Source organism: Saccopteryx bilineata, chromosome 7 (genome assembly GCF_036850765.1).
Source record: "Saccopteryx bilineata isolate mSacBil1 chromosome 7, mSacBil1_pri_phased_curated, whole genome shotgun sequence".
Classification (NCBI taxonomy): Eukaryota; Metazoa; Chordata; class Mammalia; order Chiroptera; family Emballonuridae; genus Saccopteryx; species Saccopteryx bilineata.
In genome coordinates, this window is record NC_089496.1 from 47804785 (window position 1) to 47816246 (window position 11462).

The window sequence follows — 11462 nt, forward strand, 5'->3', positions numbered from 1 at the left end:
TCTCTTCAATCTATAGTTAGTCAGTGAGATATAAGTAGAAGTAATTGGGTGGGGCTCCCCTAAATATTTTCTAAAGGGGTTTGATCAGGTGAGTGGGATGCCCTTTTGCTCTCCCCTTTTGTTTTTATTAGTTGGAATGAGGATACAATGGCTGGACCTTTAGCAGCCATCTTGGGCCATGAGGTAAACTTGAGAATGGAAGCCCCACACTAAGGTTAGTAGAGTAGAATAGTCAAAGGAGCCTAGGCCTCTGGTGTCCCTGAACAACTATACAAGTCCTATACTTCCTACCACTTTTTAATTAAAAAAAATTTTTTTTTCTTGCTACCACTTTTTTTTTTTTTATTTGAGAGAGAAATATATCTTTATTTTGTTGAGGTCACTTACATAGAATAAATATACAATTCTAACTAATAATGGAGAAAAGGACAAATATTTGAGAAGTTAAATATAAGATTCACATAATTTGGCTCATAAGAAGTGATGCCTAATCAATTTGAGAGACAACAATTATTAAAAGCATTCAGAAGAAAGAAATACCTTGCATCTTTCTTGCTGGAGGCGAGGGAAGTATGAGGTCAAGCAGAGAGTAAAGAGTTAAGGCAGTGGTTCTCAAAGTGTGAACCAGGGCGCACTGGTGTGCCCTAGAAGATTTCCAGGTGCGCCCTATGGTATTCCAGAGAAATTTGTGCCTGTGGGGGACCAAAAAACCAACAGGGTTTTTGGAGTTTAGATTTTGGGGGACAGAGATGTGGGGAATTGGCTGTAAGCTGACAGTCTGCCCAACCCCCCACCTCACTTGCCTGATTAGGTTACAAAAGGCTGTTAAGCTGTGGTGCTGGATTGTTTACACTACCCTCCATGTTCCCTCAAAAGAATAGAGGCAAGTTTCTTCTATCCTTTGTTTGGTGTAAAGTTAAGATGATATGTATTGTGGGGGTTTTCTGCACTCAACACAAGAGTAAAAAGAGAGAAATTCTTCAATGTATTGACGAGGAAATGAGAGTTTGCTTTTCAAATATATGCCCAAACATTGAAGAAATTGCTATGACACATCAGGCTCATGTTTCTCATAAACACAAGAATGAAAAACTTAACACATTCGCGCCGGGACCTGCCAAATTTATTAAATCTTACTAAGAATGTATCTATCTATATAAAGATAACTTTTTGTCATTTTTTTTTAACCCCTCTTTTTTACGAATTCAAAAAAGCATAACTCCAAAAATATAACATAAAAATGTTTTTTAATATCAGAACAAATTTAATTTTGTCAAATTTATTTTGTTTAATTACCATCAAAGCACACTTGGATTTTATATATTTTTCTTTAATATTTTACTTAATTATTATAACATATTTCTCAGAAATTTGTATATAGTGCGCTTACAATTATTTGTAGGATTTTAAATGCACCCTGACTTCAAAAAGTTTGAGAACCACTGAGCTAAGGGGTCATGACCTTGAGCCTTTTGGGGCTATATACTCTCTTCCGAGGCTGCAAGGTTAGTGGTGAATCCGGGTTCTGACCCAAATCTGACTCCCAAGGCTTTCTGGTCCTAACCTGCACTCTCTACGCTGTCTTGTTCCCTCTTCCATGGGAGCGATGTGATGCATTAAAAGGTCAGCTTCTGCAAGGCATGTCATCTGTGATGTTGGCATATGAATCAACCAGTCATATTTCTCTGGGTTGCAGTCCGCAGAGAACAGGGAGGGCCCTGCTGAGGAAGAGAAGTGAGGGAGGGCGTGGAAAGGGGGCTGCCTCCGTGACTCCCATGCCCCCAGTCATCGCTGGGATCTGAAGGACTGTGAGGCCACAGGGATCAATCAGTCCCACACACGCTACTTAATATCTCAAATTCCATCAGTCTGCCCAAGGGGAGAGCACTCGTGAGATCTGCGCATCCAACTGTGGGAACATTTCCCTGATCTCTGGGGCTTTTGCTTGAGTTCCTTGAGAACAAAGCTTTGAGTTGAGACACTCCTTCTGAACGGTTGCTTTTCCCCCAGACATTGGGCCAGCTGCTTTTCTCCGAAGCTCCCCCATGCCGCCAGAAGGGAGCGGGGAGAATGCCCTCCTGTTGCAGTCTGTAGCTCCAGCCTGGATCTGTGACCCTGGAAAGTCTATGCGGATTTATTTCAAAGGCTGTCTGGGCCAACAAGACACCTAGCAGGCGGGATGCTGCTCTCGGTCGGGCAGCAGGTCACCTTGAAGCAAGGGCGAAGGAGCCGTATCTCCTCTGCTAGTGACTCAATAGAATTGCCTTAAAGTTTTTTAAAGCCATACACTCCCCGTTTCAGATGCTTCCTTACTTTCTTGCCCTTTGCTCAGGCGGGGTGAGCAGGGATCGGACTCTTAGTGTCTGCGTAGCTTTAAAGAGGCCCAGCAATCCTGGCCACAGTCCCAGAGAGGGCAGGTTCTGTGCGTGTGTCTGCGAGAAAGCAACCACAAATCACTCCGGTGTCAGTGTCAAGACAGATAATGGCCAGAGGGCTCTCCACCATGGGCAAACTTCTCTTCATCCCTGGAGGGCACACTTCCTCCTCTTTCCCCGACCCCTATACCCCTGCCTCCTGGGATGTGACTGAACAGGTGCTCACACACCCGCTGCCATGGGCGCGTTTGTGACCCGCTGCACCCTGCGCCAGCAGCAGCTGCGTACCTTTGCCCCTCGGAGCGCAGCTGGCGTGTGCGCCCCGGCCCCCGGCACTACGATGGGGGAGCTAAAGGGATGCTGCCCCCACCCCCGGGGAATGGAGCGCAGGCCTCTCGGCCTCGGCTCAATCAGTCTCGCAAGCCGTGGGAAGCACGGGGCAGCTCTTTGCAGAATTATTCGCTGCCTCCATGTCCCCCAGTGCGACAAAAGGGGTAGAGGAAGGGGAGACCCCTGTCCCACCAGTCCGGGCCAGCCTCCGGGAAGTCTGCTTCTCTCCGGCTCAGAGCCGGGCTCTCAGGCCCGCCTGCTCCCGGATCGCACGACCCTTTCCTGGCCAGGTAGGTCCGGGCGCTGACCGCGCAGGACCCCGGGCCTCAGGGCGCCCACTGCGGGCGGGACGCAGGCAGTGCAGGCGGTGTCTCTGTGCCCCAGTGACAACGGGGCGGAGTGGGGGCCGAGAAGCCCCTCCTTCTTCTCCCCAAGTCACCTGCGAGGCGTCGTCGGGCCTGCGCTGCCTGGGAGCGGTGGCCCCGGGGCGCACGAGTGGGCAGCGGTGGCCTGGCTGTGGTGCGGGGACCCCCTGCCCAGGCCCGCCCTCCCGCCACCGTCATGGCTGGACCCATTTCTGCTGCCGCCCAGGCCTCCGCAGCTGTTCCCCCGCCGCCCCCCGGGAGGCCGACCACAGGGCATCTGGAGTGAGGTCAATGCCACCTTGGTTTTTATTCTGGAAGAGACTCAGTTCTGCTTAAGAGGGCGAGCTTCCCAGGCACTGTTCAAGTAGGTTTTTGGTGGCCTTTTGTCAGGAAACTTTTAATCACACAGAATTTAGCCTCTAATCATCCAGACTTATTTAAAGGGCACAGAGTCAAACCTTCCATTTTTAACAGCCCCTCTGGTGTTTGCTGGAAATTTGCCACCGAATTTCGGCTCGAGCTGAAGGTTACCAGGATTTAGTATTGTTTCCCCAGGATGTTTAACCCTCATGGGCTCCTCTTCTTTCATTTAAGATACTTGAAAAAAAATTTTTTTTTGTAAGCGCTTTGGCCATTTTGTTTAAGAAAATGGTTTTATCTCCTATGGTTTTGAAATTCAAAAATATTTCTGAAATAAGGAGGAGGGAGTTTTAGAGACAGAAAGCAGCTGTGTACCAGAAAATAAGTATCATGCAGAAATCACAGCTAATAGATGTCCTTTACGAGTGTAAATATCTGTGTTTAATTGCTTTAAAAATGTGGGATGGAAAAACACAATTATACCTTGTGATAGCAAGCCTGTACAGATCATTTCTGAACAATACAAAACAAGTGCTGAAAATGTCTTCTTTATGATTGAAATAATTGTTCCAAAATTATGACACCACCTACCTAAATATCATGTTGCCCCATCTGCAAATACTTGAAGACGAATAGTTACCAATTGAATGCATTTAGATTTGTCCTTAATGAAAGAAAAATTGCATAGCTTTTAAAAAAAATATTGTTGCACATCCTCAAATGCACCTTTCAATATCCTTTTCAGCTTGGTGTTCTTGATATTTGAAATTTCCATATTTTTCAGAGATACATGGTATATAATTCCTAAATTATAAACACATCATTTTATTCACCTCATTTTAATAACATGCATTTTTATAATTATTGTACAACTGAAATAGACATTGAGTTATGCTGTGTGCACGTCTTAATTCAACAGTATATTCTTAGACACCTTTCTCAAACAAATAAAAGTGAATTTATAAGAAAAGGAAACAAGAGGAAAAATATCCTTCCAGTAGAAACAAAATCACAGTGCTTTACAGACAAAAGGAAAGGAAAGGAAGTCCTCATAAGAAAAGAGATTTATTATTACATAGAAAATTCTCACCATCGTTGAAACACACTTCAGAAACTAGTAAACACCTTAGATAGAGTTGTGCCAATTACTCAGCCCACAAGCATCTGCCTTGTCTTAATTAGACGGGGGGTGGGGGGGGGGGAGGGAGGTGAATGACCACTGTTTATTTTCATTTTCCTCATTAATTATGAAAAACTGCATTTAATTCATCTTGCATGGTGAGAGACTGACTGCGCAGATGTAAGTCGTAAGGGAAGTGGCTGTCGGTGGGCAACCTGAACATGGCACCCTGCCCGAGGGGACCCCTGGGTGGCACTGCACAGTAATGCATGCCATAATTGTAATTTTTGCCATAGTCCAAGCTTTCTTCTTGCTTCAGGGAAAATATCCCATTATAGTTAATTGGGGGGGGACTTAAGGGACCTTCAAACTGAGGGCTGGCACACTCAGGGGAGGTGCTTTCATAGAAGGGTTCATACGCACTGCAATAATTATAGGGTTTCATGGACTTGGCATTATCGAGAGTTCCATGCCCTGGGGGGGTGGTGAGCTCAGGGCTGTGGTAGGGTGGGTAGAAAGTGGAGTAGGGCGACCTTGTGTGATGCGCTGCCTCCCCACCCTGCCCCATCAGGAAGCTCCTGGCGTTGAGCTGCAAGCAGCCTGCCACCAAGTTTGTCGTTGGCTGCGAGAGACCTTTGCATAAGTTTTGGACGAACGTGAGCAGATCGGGTCTCTTGCCGATTCTTAGAATTTCCGAAAGTGCCCAGATGTAGTTTTTGGCCAGTCGTAAAGTTTCTATTTTGGACAGTTTTTGGGTTTTAGAATAACAGGGGACCACTTTTCTTAAATTGTCCAGAGCGTCGTTGAGACCATGCATCCTGTTTCTCTCGCGCGCGTTCGCTTCCTGTCTCCTGAACTTGACCCTCTCCAGTCGCAGCTTGGTCGTCTTTTTTTTCCTGAGACCCCTCCTCCTGGGCAACCCGTTTTCATCTTCTTCTTCCCTGTCTTCCTCCTCTTCCTCTTTCTCAGTTTCTTCTCCGGGAGATCTTTTGATGCTTTTTCCTCGAAGGACAATCTGTTTGGAAAAGCTTTCCGGTTTCTTAACTGGCTTCTGGTCCTCGCATTCTCGGGAAAACTTTCTGCACATCTGGGATTCAGGCATTACAACGGACTCATCAAACGGTAGTGTTAGCATGGTTCTCTAATCTTAAATCACCTGCAAAATGGCCAGCACAACGGAGTGTTTTCATTTTTAAAGTTTAAACACTTTCAACATATGAACTGACTTAATCATAAAAATGCAAACACATATGAAAAAGACCGATTCCGGGACAATTTGCTTTTACACTAAATATAATTTTTGAGTTTGGGCAGAGGAGTAGTTATAACAAACATTGACACATGCAATAGGATTAATTTACACAGGCAAATTATCAAAAGGAAATAAAACATGAGACATTTATAGGAATACCACCACCATCTCCATTTCTCTTTGATTTTTTTTTTACTGGTTTTTAAATACACACACACACAAAGCAACACTAGAATTTAAGCAAATGCAAAACATGATATAGCAATACAGAATTTCATTAGTTCCAATTCCCCTGAGTAGAAAATGAGAGGAGACACCGGTTTGTAAAATAAAAAGTGTTATCTTTCCATTAGCTGGCAAATGTGTGGGATTTTCTTTCTTTTTTTTTTTTTTAGACAGCCTTAACTTTATTTGCTGTATTATATAACTGTGGAATTAGATAACTGGCTGTTGCAATATACAAATTTAAGAAAAGAATTAATCAAGCCAATTTAAAGACTGATCTCTTTCTGATCAGTAAAGAAAAAACGTAAAAGAGCACTATTTCCCAGCCTTCACACACAAAAAGGGGTGGGGGAGCATTAAGCTAATTTGGAATAAACTCCATAAATAAATTAAAAAAAAATAAAAGCCACTGGCATTCTTTTAAATCAAAGACAATGTTGAAACTGCTTTTACATTTACATGTTTTTTTCTCCATGTAATTGTCTGTTTACTGCTGTTCAAATTATCCTGGACAAAAACCACTCTCGTAGTGTTTTTGTTCTACGAGCCACAGAAGTCTCCCTCTAGCTAATATCTGACAGGAACGGTCCAAGGATTCTGACTGCAATTGTGCACGTGTGTTCAGAATCCCGAATGAAAGGGGAAAATAATTTGTGCTTCAAATACAATTTTGGCTTTAGTTTGGTGAAGCAGCAAGTATTTTCATCTAAAGTCTTTAAACAAATAAGCATGTTAAAACAGAGACTTTTCAATATCACAATCTACACACACACACACACACGCACACACACACACAAACTCTTATTAATGTCCACATACTTGCAGTGTTACACAGTAGCAATGAAAGTATGTGATAATTGCATCATAATAATGAAATATGCTAAGAAGTTATAGATGGCAAAGAGCATATAAATACTATAAGACAGTGACACTGTATCTTTAAATACTTGCATGCAAAGCCAGCATCAATTGAAGTATATCTTTATTTATATTACCTTAGGTTTTAATTTCATTCAATAATCAGTTTTCATTTTGGATCCTCCAAATCTTTTCAGGCTGAGTGTCGCATCGTCTCCTGGAGTCTCTAGATCTGTGTATCTGCACTATCTCATTGATCTCTAAAAAGTGACATTGATGCCAACTGCCAGAGCTGGTACCCATGCCATCTGCTAGTGACGTCACAGGGCAGATAGAACCATGTGATCCTCTCTCTTGGGACCTTCATTCTGCACTGATCATCTGGCATCCCTGTAAGTGGGTACCAGCATTCATGCATCAACACAGAAGGTTAGACTGATAGGAAAAAAAATCTGCACCAGCATTTCACAGACAGTAGGTGTTTCTCCTCGAGCTGCTCCGGCTTCACGGGCAATCTGTAGGAAGAGCTGTGCTCAGTGTTCAGTTTTGCCCTGCCAACAGGGCAACTGCTAGGTAGTCGTTAATATTCTGTTCATTTACAAGGTGGGCTTTGTGTGAGCGAGAGGATTTTTTTTTTTGTCGTTGTTGATGTTTTGTGAAGATCGCCATCCCGTTTGTGCACCTGGGTACCCAGGGAAAGAAAGCCCTGGGTAAAAAGGAGCTGAAATCAGGGAAATGGCTTGAGATGCTTAACCAAACTAAGATTTGTGTTAAACGCACAGGGATCAACAGAGGTCTCCTTATTTCCTTGTTCTGTTTCACGGCATGTAACTTACCGGTGGCTGTCTGTGTGTTCTCTTTACTAACATGTAAGACTTCTGTGCATCTTAGGAATTTGGAATAAGAGAACAGAGTCTCCATCTGGGGTCTGTGAAAGACATCCTCAGATGTTCCTCTTTCTACGTTTGCTGGTTGGTACCTTTCAGCAACTTTCCGGAGAGTGTTTTTATATCTAGATATCAAGTGCAGAGGCAGTTTCACCTCCACTGAGAACGATTTCAAACTAGCTTCTTGTGTCCTCTACCGAAAGTTAAACTTCACTCTTTATTGTCCCCTTTTTTCTGGTGTTAACCTGCTTGTTCCTTTTCATTTCATTTCAGACACAGTAAAACATAAAAATAATCACTTATGTTTTTGTTTTTCTCTCTCTGGCATTCTACTGAGTCTTTTAATCAAACATTAGCTTTCCTGTATTTTTTTTTGTTTGTTTTTTGTTTTTGGAGCTTCTAGATTTTTTATTTCTCCTAAAAAAAAAAAATCACATTTTTCTCTCTCTAGACCAACATTAATTCAACTCTCTTGTCATTCTTATGTTAGTGTCCAATTATTTTTCCTTGTCAGATTTATTTCACATTTCTCTGTTTTCCCCATGACCTCCTCTTGGTTTCTTCACAAAAGCCAGGATGCAAACAGTTGAGCCAACCTGGCAAAGCTTTATAAATAAAACAAACTGTGAAGCCAGAGGCAAACTCTACCTTCCTCTCTTTTTCTCTATTCCCCTGCCTCATGCCCCTGTTCCCCCGCACCCAGAAGGGGCATGTTATTTCAGGATTGGCCATCAGTAAAGTAAAAAGGTACTTTAAAAAATAAAAATAAAAGTTTGAAAATAGACCAACACCATCTTTGTTGTTTGACAACGGAGTAATCTCTTTCTATAAAGTGAGACAGTATGCTTTTGGTATTAAAGTAATCCCTGGCAGAGTTGTGACTGTTGAATCTGTGTTAGCATTCCCCTTATCAATCCCAGTGTTGAAAGGTTTAGAGATCTGCTGCTTTAATGCACCTTGGTTCCAAGTTGGCATCGGAGGCCTCCAACGAAATTCAGTCTTTCTCCCATCATGCCCCGCTCATTTCCGGCCCTCTCACTGTAGCTTGACTTTGCCTGGACAGTCCTAGAAAAAGATGGAGAAGTTGGGGAAAAGGAGAATCATGCTAGGTTAGGAGGAGGAGAAGTTGATTCTCTCAATGGTCCAGGAAAAAAAAAAAAAAAAAGCAAATTTAAAATAAAAGTAAGGCTATACATTCATAAATTAAAATAGATAGTTTGGCTTAGTTCATGTTCAGTATTTTTTTTTTAATTGAACATACCAAAGCATTTTAAACTGTGTTGCTTAAGGGAATATTACTGGTAATGGGTATATCGAATATAATTCATGCAGCTTTTGATTTAAAAACTACACACGTTTTTAATATCAGCACAGAGAGAATTTTCATAGGAAGACCCGATGCAGGGTTTTGTTGCTTCTCACGTATGGTTCAGGTCTTAAAAGCAAAGGAACATAAGTATCAGTGTCATGAGCCACAAAGCAGCCAGCCCTGTCATGAATGTTGCATATTGCACCATATTCTAAACTTGCAAAGGCTCCAGAAGGTGCATTGTATGACAAGCATCAAGAACAGGAAAAGCAAAATCCAAGGAATAGATGACATGACATGTCAGTAGAAGATTATCACCAATGTAGCTCATCACAAGGAGAGATTTTGCATTTTATCTTTGCAGTGTGCAGACAAATGAGAAGCAGTTTTTGATGAAAACATTTGGGGCTGTTCTATTTCCGCCTTTGAACATGAAATAAAATCTTTCGGTGCTGGGGGGGGGGATGTGGTAGATAGGGGAGTGGGTGCCGATTGACTGTGTGTTGAGGATTTCTGAGTATTAATCTATTGTTTGAATGTCTTAGAGCTTTTTTATTATTATTTTTTCGAAAAAGGAGGAAAATATAAAATTGTTGTGCCGGGATTTAGCAAGGATTTGGTGTATTTGTACGATAATCTTTCAAAAGAAATTTTGTTATGCATTTCCTATGATAGTTCCAGATATGCTAATGCCTGTGCTGTTCATATGCATTCATAACGTACACCAAAACTGCTGTTCTACTTTCTGCTAAGGAAGCATGTGAACACCCATCCTCCAAACAGCCATGCATTCAGAATTATGGACAAATACTCAGCGTACGGCGAGTGTGTTATCATCGCTTCTATATTTTCTCACCTTAAAGCAATCACTGCGCACCAAAGTTTACATTGGTAACTCAATTTGATATTAATTTAACAGACATGATCTTTGCTTCTGAGGCCATAACAATTTAGAGTAGATTTTTTTTTCAAGTGCCCAGTGTTTGCCTGACTCTCTCTCTCTCTCTCTTGCTTTTGCTGGGTACACATTCACATTTCATTTATAAAAATGACCCACTGGAAATTTGGGTATGATTTCACGCCGTTGCATGATGACTGAAGCCAAAAGCCCAAATTAAAACTTAACTGTTGTTCTTCTCAGCTCATCCAGTTGATACCTGTGCCTTAGCAAATGGGAATTCTGTTGACTCCCTTTTTCACAATCCCCTCCTAATTTGAGAGACCAGTTTGCCACAGGACAGGCATTATTTTTTTTCACCTCCCCAAGGCTATATGGTGAGTCAAAAGAATGTAGAACCCGGCAGGATCAGGCTGCAGAACCTCAATACTAGAGTTTTCTCCCAGAAGTAGGATACTTCCTGAGATACATTTTGGGTAACTTTTCTGTTGCTCCCACCCCCTTTTTAAACTCTTATATAAATGCTTCAGGACAGCAAGGTTGTGCACCAGCCCAGTGCTAATCCCTAGAGTTTTAACTCCGTAATCTCCATTGGTATGAGAGACTTTTATGACTGTGGCAAGCCTCCCATTTTGGAAAACAGCCCGTGGGATAGGAATAAAGATACTTTAAGTATAAGGCAACACATAGAACAACCTTATTCCCCTTGAAACCTTGGAGAGCTTAAAATATAATTTAAATGGGAATATCTAAATGTTTTGTATATACATATATGTATATGTTCATCTATATAGAGCCTAAGGATTACCTAGACTAAATGAACAATCTGGAAATAATTTGAGGGCAATGTTTGGGTTGCCTTTTTACACTTACTTCAGGGTGAAGACTAGACGGAACTGTACTGTTATAATGCAGTAAATTATATTGTTGTGTATGCAGCTCACAAAACACCTAAACATGCAGTCTCCTATTTTACACAAAACAGCAATGCAGCCGATTCCAGAAAATATCTTCTATTATTTTTCCCTGTGCAGCAACCACACTTTTTATTTTACTCACCAAACTGTACTTATTTAGTGCCCTTTTAAATTTGTTATTAAATAGTCATCTAAACCAGCCAGTTCAAACTTCTACCAGTTTGGGAAAACCAGTATTATTGGACCGACTTACTATAATTTTATAGCCTTGGTAAAGAAATGGTACTTTATTAACTTTTGTGATCTTGCTGTAAACAAATGTAGAAAAAAGCCTTTAGGCTTTTACAGATATTAGGAATTATCATCTCTAATGACTACTTTTTATGATACTGAATTAGAAATTAATGTTATATTCCAATCATATATATAGTAATGGTTATTTTTTAAGTTTTTAATTGAATTTATTGGGGTGACATTGGTTAATAAAATCACACAGGTTTCAGGTGTACAGTTCTGTACTACATTATCTGTATATTGTATTGTGTGTTCACCACCCCAAGTCGAGT

The 11462-nt window shown here is 41.6% G+C and overlaps 1 protein-coding gene across 1 annotated transcript; it reads right to left on the bottom strand.

Annotated features, from left to right (window-relative positions):
• Positions 1-4671: 4671 nt before the first annotated feature.
• NEUROD6 (neuronal differentiation 6) lies at positions 4672-7093 on the bottom strand. Its single transcript, XM_066239996.1, has 2 exons — positions 7023-7093; positions 4672-5706 (listed from the first exon to the last, which is right to left on the bottom strand). The coding sequence occupies exon 2, from the start codon at positions 5683-5685 to the stop codon at positions 4672-4674; it is 1014 nt and encodes a 337-aa protein (XP_066096093.1). The 5' UTR covers positions 5686-5706; positions 7023-7093.
• Between the last annotated feature and the right edge of the window lie 4369 nt (positions 7094-11462).

Excerpts from the sequence above, each read along its gene's own strand:
- NEUROD6 (XM_066239996.1), bottom strand. The coding sequence starts at position 5,685 with ATGCTAACACTACCGTTTGATGAGTCCGTTGTAATGCCTGAATCCCAG.